Source organism: Motacilla alba, chromosome 19, assembly GCF_015832195.1.
Source record: "Motacilla alba alba isolate MOTALB_02 chromosome 19, Motacilla_alba_V1.0_pri, whole genome shotgun sequence".
In the NCBI taxonomy this organism is placed as follows: Eukaryota; Metazoa; Chordata; class Aves; order Passeriformes; family Motacillidae; genus Motacilla; species Motacilla alba.
Genome location: NC_052034.1, coordinates 4,573,919 through 4,593,973, shown reverse-complemented (window position 1 = coordinate 4,593,973; position 20,055 = coordinate 4,573,919). Strand labels below are relative to the sequence as shown.

The 20,055-nt window shown below is 53.8% G+C and overlaps 1 protein-coding gene across 2 annotated transcripts in view; it reads right to left on the bottom strand.

Moving 5' to 3' along the window:
• SMG6 (SMG6 nonsense mediated mRNA decay factor) overlaps positions 1 to 20,055 on the bottom strand; it is a 105,742-nt gene that overhangs the window by 52,701 nt on the left and 32,986 nt on the right. For both annotated transcript variants that reach the window (XM_038157601.1, XM_038157602.1), the window contains exons 11-12: positions 2,288 to 2,404; positions 1,615 to 1,783 (exon numbers count right to left, since the gene is read on the bottom strand). In XM_038157601.1, the coding sequence (XP_038013529.1) occupies positions 1,615 to 1,783; positions 2,288 to 2,404 (286 nt within the window). The remainder of the gene's footprint in view (positions 1 to 1,614; positions 1,784 to 2,287; positions 2,405 to 20,055) is intronic.

Sequence of the window (20,055 nt, the reverse complement as noted above, 5' to 3'; positions counted from 1 at the left end):
ACTACCCGCATCTCCATGAAAGCTCAACCACTGCTGTCCCAGAGTCCTGGACCACCAACACCCACCCATACACGAGGTCTGGGCTGGAAGAGCAGCGTGGCTAAGGCAGATTCTCCATGTGAGCCAAAGAGCACCAGAGTGGAGGAGCTGGGAGCCAACATGGGGGACAGGATGGGCACAGTGGGGCAAGAGGGGACAAGTGGGACACCCTCCATGAAGAGGCCAAGCAAGACAAGAGATACTCATTGCTCCACTGAACACACCAGGATCTTGTGGAGCAGAGCCCCAAGTGTGGTCTATGCCCACCACTCCTCAAGGGCCCTGGGGTGGGCTGCCACCACCACCACCACCACCACCACCTCCACCTTCTCCCACCCCAAGGGGTGAGCAGGAGCCAGCACCTGCTCCATCACCCCGGGGACACAGCCCCGTGCCCTGCAGGAGGGGGAGCAGCTGGTCCCAGGGCAGGCGCCGAGCGCCGGCTGCGTGAAGCCGATCAGAAATTCCATCTCGAGGCTGCCCGTGGCCAAGGGCTCGGCAGCTCCCTGCGCAGGCAGCGCGAGGGGAAGGGGGGATTGGTGCAGCCGGGCTCACGTGATGGATCCCAGTTTGAGTTCCTGCCCAAAGATGGGCAGCAGTTCACATGAGCAGGCAGCGGTCCCACACCGAGCAGCCGACAAACAGAAAACAGACTCCATCTCCACAAAATGAGGCCCAGAACTTCCTGTGTGAGATTTCCATTTCCTCAGCCAAATGAAAAAGAACTGGAGTAAGAGGCAATAAACCAGGAGAGCAGGACTGGACCTGACGCACGGAGCGGGGACCCATTAATGGTTAAGCCACTTTGCTGGATTACTCTTAATGCTCCTTCCCATCACCCAGGGTTCTGGCTCCTTTGGATTAACAATAAGACGTGATTTCAGGCTCTGGATCCGGAGTACCGGAGGCAGATGGAAAATCCTGCGGGAAGGCGGCTCCGGAGCATGCTCAGACGCCGTTCTGCATACTCCATACTTGGCCCCTTCGCTCAATTTTCTGTCCAAAAATATGCAAATTGCCTAGTCCGCATTACGGACTAATGGGCTGAAATCGGGCAGTCTGGAAAATTAACCCTTTTGTGCGTTGTAGGGTAGGGACAAGCGGTTTCTGAAGCAGAGGGGAGGTGACTTTTGGAGCTCCAGGAACAGGCAAGCTGCTCCAGGCTAGCCCAGCCCAAGCAAGGTTGGCCTGACTCAGTCAAAAAAAAGGCAACAAAACGCTTATGCTGGAATTGGAGTTCCCTCTGGTCCAGAGGAAGGCCCTGCCTGTCCAGCTGGCTGGGCCAGCAGAACACCTAAAGGAAGGGTATCCCAACAAAACCAGATGCACATCCTAAGCAGAAAGTAAAAATCCACCTCATAAGCCATCTTCTAACGCATGGAAACCAGCCCCACTCACACACCAATGAAGAAGTCACTGAGTCACCAAGGGTGACAAATTCCCAACATTCCCTGGGCAGTGGGCCTTGCCTGGGCGCTCAGGTCACAGTGCCACAGCCAGCAGGAAAGCATGAGCAAGGGGGAAGGGTGGCACGAGGAGCTCAGGGAGGGAGCAGAAACCAGAGGGTGCACGTACTGTTTGGGGAGCTCAAGAGACGTTGGAGGAGGATTCCAGGTGTCCGGGTGGCCAAGCATCCAGTCCGACCAGACCTTCACACTGGGGAGCAGCTCCTTCAGGTCCTGGGGCAAGGCAGAGACTTTGATGTCGTCCTCCTCATCCTCCTGCTCCATCTCTTGTGGCTGAACTGCAAATAGAAGACGTGAGAGCTGAGGCAGCTCACCACAGCCAGGCTCAGGCAGGGACTGGGAAAGTATGACACAGATCCCAACATCCCAGCCTGGGACGCACAAGAGAACAGCCACAACCCACAGCAAGCACAAAGACAGATCTGTTCTCCCTCCATGGACTGCCCTGGAGGCCAAGCCAGGGTGTTTGTGATCCCTTTTATTGAGGACAGCAGGGTGCCACTGCACCAATCACAGAGACAGGACTCCCAGGTCCCAGTTTTAGGAAGTTTCCCAGTTGCTGGCAGAAAGCATGGCCTCAGTCTATCCCTTTCTTCCTAACATTTCTGTCTGCACACACCAGGGGCTTTCCTGCAGCTCATCTAGCTAAAACCTGGGCAGAACTTGGGATGCTGGGGGAGAATCCTAAGGCCCCAAGAGAGGGGAAGGGATGTAAAAAGCAGCCTGACCCCCAGCAGGCTGCCTCGTGAGCCCCTGCATGGATCCTGCTGCTAAGCCCTTACCTGGCACACATTCCCTCAGCAGGTTGGTGCACCTCCTCACCAGGAGGGCAAACATGGAGAGCCCCAGGGCCGTGGCCTGTTCCTGGATGACGGAGCGGCAATCCTCAGAGATGCACTCTAGGAGACACAGAGGGTTTGGGTCAGACCTGGTTCCACCTTCACAGCCTCCCTTTCTGCATCCCATGAGGGGCAGGGGTGAGCAATTCCCTAATTTACACCTGTCCCAGACACAATTGTTCCATGTAAGGAGGAAAAAGCTGCTCTGGAGCAGGAAGAGGCTGCAGCCCCCCTGCCCACACCGTGCCCACCCCCATGGCATGTGCTGAGCCAGTCAGGACCATGCTGGCACTCAGGGTTCCCAGCACAGAAGCTGCTGCTGGGGCTGATGCCTTCCCCGGAGGAGGAGGGGATGTTCAAGTGTTAAAAGGGTAATTAGCTGCATGTTTGATCTCTGTCCCTGCTGGAGTTTTAACCTCAGCAGCTGAGGAGGGGGCTCCTCCCATTAGTTTCACAGTCACACAACAGCTTGTCAAGAGAGTTTAATTGGAGCTGTTACTCAAGGAGATGCCACACGACCACAGCTCTTCCAAAGAGAGCTGGCTCAGAGTGAGAGCAAATCCCCCCGGCACATCTACACCCAGCCAGAAACCACTTCTGAGGCTGCTGAGAGCAGCGGGGAGCTGGCTCGAGGGAACTGCCTGGAGCCAGCCCTGGCTTAGGCTGGGGAGGCCAGCAGTGCCGCGGGACATGCCAGCCTGCCCCAGAGCTCTCAGAAGGGGTTTAAACCTTAAGGGAAGCCTCTGCCCTCCCAAGTCCCTCTACTCCCCACTCACATCCTCCCAGGATGTGGGGGAGTGGCTGGCTGGGGAGAACCCACACATTTACTGGGCTCCTACCCATCAGTGCTGCTTGCTCTGCGCAGGATGCTCCTCGCTGGCTTACTGCAGCATCAGAGCTTCCACCTGAGAACAGCTGTCCCAAGCCAGGCAGAGGATTTTCACAAACTCACAGCTACTGACTCTGAACGGCTGAGTGAAGCCCCAGGGCTGAGATAGAGAGGGAGAGCCCCCAGAGCCCCCCAGATTCCAGGCACCTCTGCTGGAGACATTAGCACGGAGGTGTTGGGAGCTGAACTGCCCAGATGTGGCAGAGCAGGGATTTTGAGCAAACAGCAAGAGGATTAGAGCAAGACACTTAGACCACGTTTAAGCCGGGGCTAGCAAAACACCTGAGGTGCACAGAATAAACAGTGGGGTTTTAAGGACAGATCATTTCAGAGGAGTGGGGTGGGAGGTTAAAAACATCCAAGAAAAGACAAGAACGCACCAAGAAAATACAGGAAAAATAGGGAGGAACATCTGAAGGCTGGATTGACAGTTCTTACAGCTGTCAAGGAGTTCAGCACCCATTGTGGAGGGTAACCCAGGGTAGCACCAAAAGGCACCTGGTAGCTGCAAGAGGGTGCTTTGCTCATGGAGCCAGGCTGAGCTGGTGCTGCAGAGCAATGGTAGGAAGTGCCGTACTGCAGGGGCTGTCAGCTTTTGGAGGAAACATAAAACTAAAGATGTGACCACTCTGGGACAGTAAATCTCTTTCATGAAGCCTTTCCCACAATTAAGAGTGTTAGTCCCAGTGCTCTGGCCACAGTCCAGTCCAAGAAATTGCAGTCATCTTCCCCGCGCTCCCTCCCCCTGCACTCGGGTGAGATGCTGTACTGTCTTCACTTCTTGTCTTTAATGGACACACAACAAGACCACAGTGGTCCAGCTGCCACACCTGAGTCTGACAAGTCCCCTGGGTGGTGAAAATCTCTGGGCATTTCAGCATGGACCCCCACACTTTGAGTGGGCAGCCCCCGGGACTCCAGGCACTGCGCTCACAGTGACCCCCCAAACTGAGCTGGTGCAAAAGCTACATCCTGACCCCCTCCAAAAGAGGCAAAGCTTAAAACATCTGCTTCAGTGCTTGTGATGGTGAAGTTGACGAGCATCCCATATTTCAGGGTGTATTTCAGAGACTGGCTCCAAAAGCTGGACCAGTGCTCTGTGGTGGCTGTGGCCAGGCTTGGTCCCAGCCCTTCCCACTGCCACCAGCAGCTCTTGCTGCAGGCTACAAATTCCCCACACAACATTTAACAGCCAAAATACAGTAAAAAGTTTCCTGCACTTGAGCTGTGGCAGGTACAGCTGTCCATCAAACGTCTTGTGCTGCTGCAAGCACGAACTGCGTGCCCGCCAGCTCATAAAGCCACAGTGCCCTGATGTACCCCAACAACGCTCAGCCCTGGTACAGCCTGCAAAGCTGCCCACTGTGCAGGTAAGAGCATTAGGACACCCACACTTGAAGGGCTGCTGTCACACGGTTCCAGCTCAGCTACCATGGGTGTTGTCAGCTCATCATTAAACTCATAAAATGCACAAAACTCCCCCAGTGCTGAAAGTTCATTCACCGGATGAGCTCATCAGCCTCATTCCCAGGAGGCTCCTCCAGCAGAGAAAGACAAACATCCAGGTGGGTGCTTGTTCAAGACCCTTGAACATGCACCAGCAAAGACTCTTAAGAGCTCTTAATTGTAGGACAAAAGAGGGAAGCACCATAAATCAGGAGAAACTTTCTCTTTGTGCTTTTTCACCACTTTCCTCGGGAGGCTGGGAGCTTTGGCTTGCCCCAAGCTCAAGCCAGTGGCCAGGGCTAACAGAGGATGTGGGGACAAACCCCAGGCTACCCCTGCCACAGGAGACAGACAAGGCTAGGGTACAATCAAAGGGCAAAGCACTTGGGGTGTTTTAAACAGAAACTTGTAAAATGTTTTGAGTGATGGGCAATAAGGAAACCAACTCTCTGGACCCACTCAGTGTCTGAGCCCGCCCTGGCACTAAGAGGAAAACATTTTGTAGAAAATATGCTGAAGTGAGGGCCGGAGCAACAAATCTGCTCTGGAGCCCACAGGGCACCATTACTTCTGAGCTGAGCTGGTAATTACCTCTGTGCTGCTGGTAATGCACAGTAAGACACAAACTTATTGGAAAAGAGATGGTTTTGGAGGCTGGAGTGACACTTAGGTCATTTCTGTCCCTGCAGTTGCACAGCACTAGTAAAAATGGAGATACCAGCTGCCCCAGACCAAAAAAAGCAGGCAGAGAGACTGCCCAAGTCAGGGCAAGCTGTAATTCCCAGATCTGTCTCCCCAGATCCCCAGTGGGTGCAGGTGAAGCAGAATGAGTGTCAGGTCCACAGGCAACCCTGCATGCTACCCCGCAGGTTGTCACCAAAAGCTCGGTGACAGAGGCTTCAAGTGGCATCAATGGCAGCCCAACAGCTAAAGCTGCCACAAATCCACTCCACTTCCTCCCCTGAAACCCCAAATGGGGCTGTAATCAGATAACCCTCCCAATTCACACCCAGGCACGCTGTGCAGCTGGGGCACACCCTGGAGGTGTCAGGCAACTGTGGAAAGAAATCACAGACAAAGGAAGGGGCCACGAGGTTACAAGCTATGAGGTAGCTGGAGCTGTGGCTCCTCTGTGCCACCAGCAGCCACAGCAGTGACACTCCACAGGAAATCATCCAACACCACCAACCACAACACATTCCCCCTCCACCTTTCTCCCCTCGTAAGCCAGCAAACGTCCCTGTTAATGCCAGCCCTGGATAAACAGCTCCTGTCACGTCACCTCGCAGCTCCCGCCTGCGCAGCCACCCTGAGAACACCAGTGCTCAGCAGGCTCACAAATGTCACCTCTCAGCTGTGCCACTGCCTTCAGAGGTGCTGCGTGGGTGCAGAGGCAGGTGGGCAAAGCTGGCACTGCTGCCTCAGTAACTGCTTGTTAAACCACAACCTAAGGTCAGGGCTCCTGCGCTCGCAGCCAAGACTGACTCAGGGTAAATGCACCCCCTTGTCTGTGCTGCTGTACCAACACACAGCCCCTGGAGCCACGCTGCAGGGAGCTGAGCTGGCCTAAAAAGCCTCCTCTGGGGAGCTTCCTTGGGCTGGAGCTGTTTCTTGACCACTTGTAGCCCCACATCAACATCAGCAAAACTCCAGCCTGGAACGCTGCATGGGGCTAGGAAGGAACGGGCAGAGCATTTCACAGCAGTCACCAAACACTTTGAAATAACTGACTTGCACTACCCCACATTTCACAGGCTGAATTTGCCTCAAAGATCTGTCTTTCTGCACCAGAAAAATAAATGAGAGCCCTGCAGGCCCCTGTGAAGGTCAGGGCTCTGGAGGCCAGACTGGCAGCAGGACACGAGCTGCAACAGCTCTGAGCACCCTGCCTGACACTTGCCACTTGTCAGCCCCTCTTTCTAGCTGGCTCAGGCTTTGCTGAAGTTTCCATGCTAGGTGCCTGTGTCAGCCTGAATTCTCCTGGAAATCTTCAGCCAAAACAGCTCAGCCACTTGTGAGAATGAGGCTAGGAAACAAGATAGTGGCTTACCCCTGTTTGTAAAAAAACACTTACAACCTTTTCAAGATTTTCAGCTAATCTAGCAACTGTAAATCCTGGAACAAGGATCTGAGATTCTGCTGCAGAATAACCTTTTGAACAGAGAGTTTTCCTGTCCTACTAGAAATCTGTCCACACTTAGCCAAGCTATAAACATCTGAAAGACAGCAGTTTTTCCATACTCAATAGGAATTCGTTTCAACAGTTAAAACCTGCTAAGATTTCACCTCCATCTTCCTAGCTCCCTTCACCTGTGTTACAGGCAGCAGAGCAACTGCCCTGCTCCCATCCAGCAGGTGGGGACTCGTGTAAAAATGTCCTTGTACGAGTGCCTGAGCTGGAGATTGGACCCAGCCTCCTCCAACTGGTGCCCAGGAGATCTGCTCTGAAGCAGAGCCCAAGGGTGAGAGAGGGATGGGATGGAAAAAGTGGGAGCTGATGAGCATCAGACTGCAAGAACAGAGCAAAACTGGGAACCAGCGATGGGTGGTTTTTCTGAAGATCAAGAAGAGGAGTCCTCCTGTTTCTTTGCATGTAGGAAAGAGGGTTTTTTTCCCAGCTGAGATCTGGGCTGCACAGAGAGCGCTGTTTTCCTAGCAGGAGGCAGTTTCCTGCAGGGATTGCAGGGAGCTGGGTGGATCAGCAGCTGCAGCGCCCTCTGCAAGCTCCTACCTGGATCCTCCCGGGCTCTGTGGGCTCTGCTCCCACCCAGCCTGAAGCAGAGCCCGACCCAGGACTCCTGCAGCCATAAATCTACCTGTTCCACAGGGGAGAGGGTGAGAGGCAGAGAGAAAGGGGACTTTTGTAGCGGGGAGAAATTTGTGTTTCTCTGAGAACGTTATATTCATGGAAAACATAAACCAACTGTCGTCAAAGTCGTCTGAGCTCAGGAAATGGAGCGGCCGGGAGAAGGCTGCCATGTGGCCGGATGTTATGTATTTCTAATTAGTGCTATACATCTTTCAGCAGCGAGTGTCCTTTTGCTGGGAAACACAACGCGCTGCCCTTGTTATTGTAACTGTCAGAGAGTGCTTAAACAGATAATCTCCAGGAAAAGTGATAAACACATCCCCTCTCCCACTAGGGTGTGCAAAACAGCAGTGCCAAACCTTTATTAGGGCAACACGACCAACCACAGGAAATGGGAATGGGAAAAGAGCAAGGGGCAGCCGCCCACGAGGAGAAGGATTTGCTGGAGGAAGCTTCTCGTGGCTGCTCGAGTGGCATGTGCTGAAGGAAATCCTGCGAGGGACAATCGGGGCACAGCCAGCACAGGACACGTGGGCTGCTCACAGGGATGGGGCAGGGGCTGGGAGTGAGGGCCCCGAGCTGTGCTGCTCTGAGTGTGCCCCCGGTTTGGGTGGAAAGGAGCCACAGCAACCCCCAAGCTTACAAGCAAGCAGAGGACATGCTCCTCCATCCATCCCAGCTACCTAAACACATGGAATGCTGAACCTTCCACAGATAAAACAATCCCAGCCAACACATCTCAAAGGAGAGCAGATTCCTTTGATTGAAGCAACCAGACTGCCTCAGGCAAGGGTCAGGAGGGCTCCAGTGGGACAGTCTCCATGCTGGCCTCTCTGTCCTCACCTGAGCTGTGGCTCCAGGCTGGGAAGCCCAGGGCAGCGCTGGCAGCAGGTGATCCCAGTGCTGGCAGAGCAGCAAGGATGTGCTTCGCTCCCAGGGAACAACAGCTGAAGCCACCTTTCCTGGTGACAGGGTGAAGGACTGTATGGGAAGGCACTCAAAAGAACGAACAGTTCTATGGACACAGTCCCAGGGATGACATAACAGGCTGGCCAGGGGACACAGGAGCTGCAGGAGCTCGCTGAGCGCAGGGCTGGGGGCGAAGGCACCCGGCTGATGTGTCAGCACAACAACTCTGGAGGCACAGACAACTGATTCACCAGCTGGCTGCTGCCCTGAGGGGAAGAGACCCGAGCTGGGGTCACCTCGGAGCTGACACCACCTGAAGGCAATTCCTCTGCTCCCTCACTCTCAGACACAGCTTTCCCCGTGAGTCACTCCCGCCAGACACAGCCCTGGCACCGCTACAGGGCAGCCCCCCGGCGTGGGGCTGTCTGCAGGAAATGGGTGAGGAGAGCCCTGCTGCCGACTGCACACAACCACGGGAATATAAAGCAGCAAAAGTGAGGGGGATGCTCACAGCTGTGGGGCACTTCCCCGACACCCCCTGGCAGGGGAGCTGTGAGTCACTGGCACTCCCAGCTCTGGGAACTGGCGAGTCACACACGCACTCATCTGCCCCCGAGAGAGCCTGGGAACCTGCAGGCACTGCTCAGCCCTGGCTGATACCCTGGGAATGATGGGCAGCTTTCCTGGAAGGACGCTCCCAGACTCTGTGCAAACAGGATGGCAGCTCCAGCCCCTCCAGCACTGTGGCCGAGCTGAACATCACCACCTGCAGCACGCAGAGCTGGACCCCTCCCAAAGCAACCTCAGGATTTTAGTAATAACCTGGATGCCCCCAAACCACCTCCCTGCACTGACGTCCCCCCGTGGAGAGGCAGGAAGGTCCTGGGAGGGTCTCGGTGGCAGCAGCAGCACCGGGGAACTCGCTGCACGTGTTCCCAGAGCAGCTGGGGCCGCCCAGGAGCCTGCAGCTCCCTCTGCAACCCTGACTTGTCCGAGGGAAGGAAGGAGGGAGGCCTAGGAGGTGAGGAATGCCGGGGGCCTGGGGAGGATGGAGCAGCTCTCCCTGTGGAAGCCATTAGATATTCAACACTTCATTTGTTTCCAGCCGTCCTGGACTGCAGCGCTGGGCTCTAGGACGGGAGGCTCTTCTCTGACGTAACCAGGAAGCAGCTGCAAAATTAAGGAATCCCTCATGACATCATAAAAAGGGTCGATGGTTTACAGGGGAAGGTATAAAAATTAATGACCTATTCCCACCCGAAGCAGAGAGCCTGCCCAGGAGCCACAGGGGAAGCCATGCTCTGCCCAACACGAAGGGGCTGCCTGCCCCAGACAGCTCTGTGCTGCCAGCTCCCTTTGGCTGATCCAGGAGCTTGTCTCTGGCTCTGATTGTCCCTAAGCCCAGGCAGGGCTGGATCCTTGCACCTGGGGTGCGATAACCAGCTCAGTATATCCTTCCTGACCCTGATGAACAAAGCTTTAGGGAATGACTTTAGGGACAGCTTTCTTGTGTACTCGGGGCTGGCCAGGAGTCAACGACAAAAAACATCATTGTGAAGTGACTATTAATAATACTAACTTAATAAGAAGTTATTAATTTCCACAGGGAAAGCAGACACGTGCACAGAGTGTCCCTAACACCCCAATTTCTGAAGCTCTGGGAGACCAACAGGACCTGCAAGAGGTAGTGGCACAATGTCCCTCCCCACCACACAACCCAGGCTAGGTCAGAAAGAATGACATTAGCCTTGAGGACAAGCACAAAGCCATTTCCACTTGAAAAGGGAAAAGGATAGTGGTTTAAAATTAACTACAGCCTTTTCCAGGAAATATCAGTGGAAAGAAGCAGCCATTTTTAGAAATGTTATTCTCAGAAATTTCCTGAAAAGACCCATCAGTCAAAACACAGATTGAAGCCATTTCCACTTGCACTAAGCAGCACTTTGGAGCTCTCCCTACACGCTTGGGGTGCTTGACCCAGCCAGCAAGGCCAGGATCCTGCTCTGCCCCCCTGACCCCAGCGAGGCTGTGGGAGTCAGTTTGGGACGTGGAACAGCCCATACAGAGTCAGAAACACTCCCCCTGCCTGGGGAGGCACATCCATCCCACTTGTCACTAGTCACATTTGCACTGAGACGCGCCAGTCCCTGACCATCATAGCTGGAGCTGCCACCTCCAGGCTCATCCACGCTGGCAAACCTGGAGAACTGCCAGAGAAACTCTCATTTCTCAGCACTGCCCTCACTGGAGCCGCTCTGAGCGCAGGAGCTGATGCTGGCACTTGTGACACAGGCACAGCAAAGTGCCAGCAGTGTCACAGCAGATCCCCAGAGCCACAGGTTCTGCTGCCAGCAACTGACAGCAACGTGAATTTGACCCGTCTGGCAGCTAAAAGGCTGGCAAATCTAAATGTATGTAACTCCTGGCTGGCTCATAAGGAAGCGTGTCCCTTCAAGCTGGCATGCCAGCTCATCAGCATATCTATAGCTCCAGACCAGCCTGGCACCAGCTGTCTCTTCCTGTGGAGGGAATATTTGCCATAAAATGCACGAGCAGGATGCGTTCAGATGAAACAGGGAATCCTGCATGAAAGAAGAGAAATCATGGATGATAGAAATGGAAAATGGTTTTAGGGGCACTGCAGTGCTGCAGAATGAAAAAAGAAAACCCCTGATGGCCTATCCTCTGTCTGCACAGATCTGTCAGCTCTTTTTGAAGATGCCAGAGCTATGAACTCACCAAAAGAGCCAGTGAGGAGCTGGGGAGCTCGGCTGGGTTACACAGCAGCATGGCAAGAGCTACCAGCATCCCCCCAGGAGCTGTGTGTGCCCAGCCATAACTGTGTCAGATGTTACTTACAACAGGGAGGAGGTGTGAACAGGGCTTCCCAAGAGATTTCCTCCAGCCCTGAGGGAAGTTTACAAATAAGGACAATTAACAGCAGCAAATAACAGGCAGCATTTGCACCCCCCAAGCTCTTGCTGGGGGTGGGCAGCAAAATGTGAGCAGACAGCCTGGAACTGGCATCCTTGGGTGTGAACCTGGGTGAGCACTTCGAGCCTGCAGTCAAAGCTCAGGAGAGCAAGTGCCTGCAGACAGGAGCATTCAGAGAAAGGAGCCTTTGATGGGGCAGGAACAGCAAAGTGTGGAGCTTCCTTTTCAGCACATTCCCTCCTTTGCTGCTCGTCTTCTTAGGGCTTCCTGAGGGCCCAGTGTTTGCAAAGCGAATGCCAAAGCACGAAGTGAAATCCGTGCCCTCCTCCCAGCTCTTGGGAAGCAGGAAATCCCAGGGTCTTCATCAAATGCTTGCAAGCCTGAACTGCCTCCTCACCTCCCACTCCAGCCCTGCTTGGTCCCTCCAGCCTTCCTGGCTGATGGCAGTGGCACCCCCAGCCCCAGGACACCTCACCAAGAGGGGCACAGCCCAGCCACTCTGCCTTGCAGTGATGCTTATTTAACAATTTCCATTATGAGACCTTGATTTCAGTTCCTAAGAACTTTGCCAAACTTTAACCATTTAGGCTGCAATCCTTCATGCCAAAAGCTTTCTTCGAGCTGAATTTATTGGGAAAATTTCAACTACAAAGGTTCAGCCATTTGCCAGAATGAGGTTAGAGAAAATATATTGTTCTTCTCAAGTTAAAAATTCTTTGACCATTTCAGCAAAATCCCTAGCACCTTCACACTTGGAGCAGGAACCAGAAGTTTGGCAGGGGACAGCAGAGGGGTCTGGGTGTGCCTTCTGCCATCTCCATCCTGCTTTGCCAAGGTGGAGGCTTCTGGAAATTGGGGTGCTCGCTATCACACAGCTCTCTCATGCCACTCCAACCAAAGCAGCAGCTGGTTCACCTGCTTGGAGAGAGGAATAAACCAAGCCAGGTGAGGCACCGGAGAGGGAAAAGCAGGTGGAAAAGGGGGCTGAAGCAGCACGAGAGAGGCACAGCACAGCAGCCCCTTCTCCAGCCCCCTCACGGCTCTGCTGGCACCATCAGTGGCTGCTCTCCCCAGAGGGTCCCAGCCCCACACACGCAGCATTCCTGGCTGAGCCTTGCGTGGTGCATCCAGATTTCCGTGCCAGCCAAGGATCCCAGATGAGGTCAGCCTGGTTCCACGGGGGAGCTCGCTTTTCTGAAAACTATGGAAACTACACATGCAAGAAAATCTCAGCACACCAGACTTGGAGGCATCCATGCAGCTTCAAGTCAACTCCATCGCACTTACTCACCATAAAGCCGTCCTAACGACACGTCACTTTTTCTCCCCTCAAGGTACCATTTTCAGTCAACACAGAAAATTAACAGGCAGCAGAGACCCTCCTGCAGAGTGTTCTGATGTGCTGAAATGTGCACGTGTTCAATGAGCCTCAGGGCTGCAGGACAAGGTCATGGTTTGGGGGATTAAGATGGAGAACCTGGTTCCATTCCTTGCCTTGGTCCTGAACTTTCAGGGAGATCCAGAAGTCCTTTTAACTCCTCCCAACGCATGTGCTCAGCTATTTTTGTGTCCCTCACGTGTTGGCTGGCTGGTGACACAGAGGGGATGGAATTTGCAGACACTGGGCAACTCTGCTTTTATCAAAGGCAGCTCCTGAATGATTATGTTTTTAGGAGAACTCCATCTCTTGCATCTCAAAGTGAGCAGACAAAGGACTAGAAAATCTGGTATTTTCCTTAAGCTCAGTTCTCCATCAGTACCATGAAAAAAGGCACCCAAACCCAAGCTCTGAGCACACACCAGTGAGTTTACATCTTCCAATTATTTGGACCTGAATCTTGTAGATTTTCCTGCACTCCATGTGGCACTGAGCATGACAGTAACTCTTGATTAGTGGCTTCTCTGGAAAACTCCCATGAGAACAGAAAGAAATTTTACAAGCAAAAGGACAACAAGAAAATTGAGCCTGGGATCTCTGTCATCATCTTGTCTATCACAGGAGGCTTTATGTGCCTCACACCATACCTGAAGTGCCACTGGGCACAGCCTTTGAGGCTGGCTCTGTTTGGAAACAACCCCTCAAAATGCTCCTCATGAAGATACAGCCGGATTCACCCACCAGACCTCTGGTGGTGAACGGGGACCGCGGTCTTCTGTGGAAATTTGGAAAAAGTCCAGCTGCGAGCAGTGCCACACAAAGGGAGGTTCTCAGGTGTCGAGCGAGCGATTCCCTGTGGGAAGAGCCATGACCACAGGCACAAACCACAGCACGCAGAGAAACCATTCCAGGAAGTTGAACATCCGAGCCCCCCATTAGAAAATACAATCTCAGTGCTCCAACAACTCACACGGAGCCGGAGCCTCGGCTCCCCGCGCACGTGCGGGCTCACACAGGCGATGGAGCCGCCGCCACGGCACCCAGCAGCTGAAGAGCCTGAACCCTCCACATTCATTAACAAGCTAAGGCATCACGCTTTTATGCCAAATTCCTCTTTCCCCCCGTGATCTCAGACAGGATTGGCACAACTGTGATATTCCCTGCAGCTACCGTTGGCCGTACGGAGGGAAAGGCTGTGCTGGGGGTTGGTGGGCTCGCCATGGGGTGCCCCAGCACCCCTTTTGTTTGCTGCTGTGTCTCCTGGCAGGGGGACACGAGGGAGCTGCAGGCTCCAGCACCGTTTCCTGCAGAGATTTGAAAACCTGTTGCAGTTCCAAAGCGAGCTTCGATTTCACTGTGACCAGCAGCTCGGAGACTCATAGTTACTATACAGCCGAATAAAATATTTTTTCATAAATTTAACGCCAGCATGTCTGTGTTTGGAAACTTTGAAAATCCATGTTGTATGGTTTACTGCACTGGAAAAGGTGCCAACAGAGTTTCAAAGGAAGGGAAGTGTATAACTGTTTCCTTTCAAATGTATTTTCCAATGGGATCCATTGAGGGAAAAGGCTGGAACTAACTAAAACATTATTAAAAACTGTTATGAAAAGAGACAGAGAGATGGAAAAAGATAGACAAAAACTCCAATACACAGCCGAAAGGGAGGGAGGGAGACAGGCGGCAAGAAAGGGGATATGGGCAGAAAGACACTTTGGGTGGGGAAAATGGGGCGAGACGGGGAGTTTTAACTGGCAGTCACCCTTCGTGGTTTCATATTGTTGCAGATCAATTGATCAGGATTTCAAGTGCTGCTGGCCCGGTGGCACAAGGCGAACCACAGAGTTGGCTGCAAGCGCAGCCCTTGCGAACTGCTGACCTTCAGTTTTCAAACCAAAAATATTCCTTGGGAAACGGTTACACCAGGTCCCAGCCCCGAGGCTGCCAAGCAAAAAAACAAGCACTACGGACCTGAAGGAACGCCCCGGGTAACTCACACCAAAGCAACAAGCAGGGCTAGTAGCCTGAAGTAACTCCCTGGTGTGATTCAACCGGCAGTAACCGCGCGTGACATGTGTGCAGAGGGGCTTGGCTCTTCCGTCCTCGCGGAGCGGGGAGTTCTCCAATCACCCTCCGTCGGGATGAGCGTCGGCCCTCAAGCCGCTCCCGCTCCCTTGGCCACGCTCAAGCTGCTCCAACCAAGCCTATAAATACCAAAGCCATCGGGTCCATACAGTGCAGTCGCAGCCTGATTCCAAACCACCGCTCCGGCTCCAAGCGCAGCCCTGGGTTTGCTGCCCTGCGAGCGAAGGGGGAGCCAAAAGGGGCTGAGAACACACGTTTTGTCAAAGACTTCAGTGCCCTGGCCATCAGGAGGCTGCCAGGGTCGGGGCTGGATCTCTGTTGCTCTGCCAGGCTTCAAAGAGCCAGGCCGGGGGTGGGCAGAGCTCGGCGAGCGCCTGCAGAGCTCCAGGCCTGTGGTTCCACGGGGTGTAGTAACCCTGGGCTGTAGCACACATGTCGAGGGATGAGGGGAAAAAAATAAACAGACAGACAAAAGAATGAGGATGCTCTGCCAATTCCAATTGTGCAGCTTTTATTTTAAATGCTTATCAAGCTGAGAAAGAGCAGAGTTCTTGGAAAACAAGGTTTCCTTTCTTCCCATGCCAGTGTCAAACACCCTCAAGGACGGGTACAGCACAGGCGCTCGCTGCCGGCCGCCCTCTCCGCAGCCGCCATCCCGTCCCGTCCCACCCGCCTCGGGAAGGGTTTCCAGCTCACAGCCCTGGTGTTTCTGGTAAAAAGATCTCTCTGTGATTTTTTTTTTTTTTTTTACTCTCTCTCTATATATATATACATATATATATATATATATATATATGTATATGTGAATTTTTTTTTATTAATCTCCAATCTGGCTGGGTTCAAATTATGGCCAATTATCCACCAACACTTCTCGCTAATAAAACAAATTTTTACGGGCCCTAATTACTGCTTTCGCTGAACTGCTCTACAGGAAGCAGAGAGGCTGTGGCTCTCCAGACGGCAGCAGACAGGAAAGCTACGGCGAGGAGCCCGCGAGTCAGCGGAGGGGACGGAGGGGGAGCGCGGCGCGTGTGCCATGCGCACGGCGCTGGCCCGGCCGTCAGCCCCCGTCAGCCGCTGCACCCACCACCTGTGACGCAAGGCTGCCGCTGCTGGGGACAAGAGTGACGGCCGCAGCTCCACGCCGGCATCCGCGGACGCGAGCCGGAGGGGAAATCGTGTTTGGAAAGGGCTGCATCAATCACATGTGACGGAGAGGCTGAGCCGCCTCCCAGCGCGGCACAGGGGTCCCCCCGCAAGCAGCGCGCAGGGGAGGTGGCTTCTCAGCCCGGCGCCCACCTTTGGTTCTCTCTGTTCCAATCGCAGCTAATTGAAGGAGACACAAATAGCAGGAAGGCAGAAAATCCCTCTGAGAACGCGAAGCATCCAGCCTGCTCCCTGCTACACACACACACATACACGCTGCTGCCTGCCAGCACAGCACAGCCCCAAGGGGTTCCCGGGTGCGACAAATGAGCAGAACCCACCGGGTGACTGCAGCCCACAGCCCGTCCTGCCTGAACCCCGCTGCTCCGGGGGAAGCAGGGAGAGCAGAGCCGCTGTTCTCCATCAGGGAACACCCTCCGTGGCAGGAAAGCCGTGGCAAAACCACCGGCTGCTGGAGCCCTCCGGAGCGCGGCTGCCACGCAGGTATCCCGGCTCAGCTGGGGAAACGCGGCTCTGCAAGATTGATTAATTTTTTTTTTCCCTTTCTTAACCAGGATTACACTAATTTCCAAGGCCTAATGGAGTCCAGCTGTGATGGGGAGGCAACGCTGCAGTAGTACAAAGACCTTTGCACGTTGGTGCAAACTTGTACAACGCTCAGCACACACACACACACACACACAAAGCCCTATAAAAAGGATGCACTGCAGCGGGATATTTTTAGTCTTGACAATACAGCCCTAAAAATACGACTTTGCTAATACATCACTACAGAAATATTCCCAGTGTCCATTCAGGAACAGTTTAAAACATTTATTTTTGTTTCCTTGTGCAATGGTCAGAGAGGAGGGAGAAAATAGAAACTCATTGATAAGAGGAAACGAGAGAGACATGAAAAATTGAAAACTACCTAAAAGCTCATGGAGAGGTTTATTTTATTAGTTCTTAATAAATATCTTGCAGATTTCCTCAGGAAATACACCAGATCACATGTAAAATAGTTTGGTACTGATGTCAACTGTGTCAGCATATGAAATCTATTAGGGTGAAGCCACAGCAGGGTGATCAGCGTGCTGAAAAACTGCACGGCACTGAGGCGAGGGGGGGTGGGGGGAATCTCACGGCCCTTCCAAATTCTTCGAGAGGTAAAAAAGTCAGCCAAGACGCAGAGAGAGAGAAAAAAAGATCCCACATCCTGCTTTGCGCTGCCAGCAATGTGAAGTGCCCAGAGATTAATTCTATGTCTGGCCTGGAAATGTGACTTTAAAGCATTGGAGGGAGCGGGGAGGAGGAGGAGAGAGGAACGAGAAGGCCAGGAGAACCGGGACTGGCACCGTGCCACCGACCCCCCTCCCGTCCGTCCTTCCCAAGCCGTGTTTCAACGTAGACAGCAGTAAAGCCCAACAGACGGCAGCTCCCGGGGCTGCCAGGGCCTCGCACCAGCTGGGGCGCGTCTCCCGCTCCCCGTGCAGATGGGCCTGGAGCATCACTTCCGTTGCGCCTGCTTGCCGAGCCACCCGCGCCCATGTGGCCGCCTTTGGCCGCTCTCCGCCGCGGCCCCGAGCGCGCTTGGGGCCCCCCGGGCGGGACGAGCTCCGCTCCCAGCACCAGGCACGAGGGTTGTCAGCCCTTGGCTCCTCGGGCTGAAGGGTTTATGCTGTTCCCAACCCGCCTTTGGCAGCCGGAGCCTCCCTCTCCATCGCCGTGCCATTACCCGGGGAGCAGGCGCTGCTTTCGCAAGACGCCCCAGCTCCGCTCCCGGGGCTGCCGGAGAAGCACCGGGAGTTCACTGAGCCGGGGTCAGGGGGCCAGATGATCCCAGGAGGGATGGGAGAAGGGGGAATGCAGAAACTCCACAGCCAAACCCATCCCCATGGGGTATATCCTTCCCATTCCACAGTGACGTGCTCCTGGCTGCTTTTCTGGGGTGGGACCCGAGAGCCCCAGGGGCAGACAAATCACTTGTGCCCTCTGTGTGTCACCTAGCAGCCAGCCCTAAGGTCACCACGGCCATCATCAGCCACACTGACCAGCATTAAAAACGACCCTTCCATTAGAGAGGGGCCATGTGCCTTCAGGGCTGTCACTCAGCCGGGGTTAAACTGTCCTGGTCAGCGAAGCTGGAGTGAGCATCACACAGCCAGGGTGACACCTGAAGGTCACATCTCCTCCTGACTGTCACTTAGCACAGGCAGAGCCAGCTCTGTGCTGCCAAGAACCCACTGCAGGGCACACACAGCCTAATTAGGGAAAATAAAAGATCTCCACACCTAAACCTGCATGGGGTCACCTCCTCAGACACACTCAAGAGCAGAAACAGCCTCGTCTGTGCTGCCGTTCCTGATCTCAACATTAAGGCAAGAAGAGATCTCAACAAGCCCCCTAGCACTGGGCACAGCATTCCCAGAGGGACTGCAGCCTGTGAAAAGAGGAAGGCAGGATGGAGCTGGCAGAGGATGAGCCTGTGGGGTAGCCCCTGGGAAGGAACTGCCCTGACTGAGCTGGCAAGCTGCACCCAAACCTGCACAGGGCACAGGGCGGGCAGCCCTCCCTGCCTACACCTGGAAGGTTATGAAACAGCCCCTCAAGCTCAATCAGGAGTTTTACAACTTCACAAAGCAGCATAATTAGCCTAATTATACAGTGTTCTCTCAGAGAATTAAACAGAAATACAGTAATTGACTTGGTGCTACTTAAAAGCATGAGGAAATCAAAGGTGCAAGGCACATTAAAGAATCAGAAATATCTCTTCAAAAGCAAAAGGACTTCCTGTCATGCTGCAAACATCTAAAGCTTCACCAAAGCTGCTGCACCTGGTGCACCTCACTCTGACTGCCTGGCACCCCTCTTTCTCCACCACCAAAGCTGGGGAGATGCAGAGACCTGGGACCAGCCTGAGCATCTCCTTTCTTGTTCCACAGCAGGACAGATGGACACAGTGTGCCACTGCTCCATTTCCTGCCTTTCATTTTACACAGCAACGCTGCTTCTTCATCCAAACAGTGGCTGGATTCAGTGTTTGCAGAGCTGGCCGTGCCTTGGAACCACAGCAAAGCCTCTCCAAGCTCACCTCACCTGTCACTGATTGTCCTGATTTGCTGCTTGGGCTGCTGAAGCTTGGCTCTGAAGCAGACTCAGGCTTTGTGTTTACAAATCATTTCCCCTCGATTTGTTGCCCTGAAATGAGATCCCGGTATCACCTCGTGGAACAGCTTCAAGGGCAGATGTAAGGATGTGCTTGTGTGACAGGCAGACCAGGCAGCAGCCCCCAGCGAGCTCATCTCACACCACTTGATGTGGACTTTGCTGCACTTGAGCTGGAGGGCAGGAGTGGAGAGTCTGACACACCAGCAAACGCTCAATTTTGCTGGAAACCTTTCCCTATCCTGCCACAAAGCCCTGCTCAATCTTTTGCCTCCCAAGCCAACGTCTAGATTTCAGAAACCTGAACTGCCAGTGGAAATTCCCTGCAGCGCGTTGATTATTGCATCTCCTGCTGGCACTTGTGGCAAGGGGAAAAAAAAGTCACATGGCTTTCTGGACACACGTTTCACTAAGGAGTCTTGCATCAGAGGGCAGAAGCCAGCAGCCAGGAAAATAACTCCAATTACGGTAAATAAATCCCCAAATATGTGACAATCTGCCTTTTAAACAGGAAACAGAGGGGAATAAGCAAAGGAAGACTTTGGTCTAAACATTGCTGCCACCAGCCTCAAGAGCCCGAGAGCAAGACTCTGAAGACACGTCTGGGCCAGAATTATTTTACCTGAACTTTACTGATGTGTCTCAAGTCCGAGACAGCTTCCTTCCCTGAAGGGAAAGGCGCCGACAGTTCCCAGCAACTGTGCCAACCTCCAACACTCCCAGTGGCTCAGAGGAGAAACCCTGGAGGGTCAGCTGCCATCTCTGGACACGTACGTGTCCCTTAGGAGGCTCGGCACAGGAAGCTGGGTGGCTCCTGAGATGAGCAATGCAGGTAACGCTCCCTGCACCACTTCAGCACTTCCTCCTGCTCACACAGCTCAGGGTATGGGCTGTGTCTGGACACAGGGAGTAGCAGACATCACTAAACAACAGGTTCAGTGTAAAAGCCC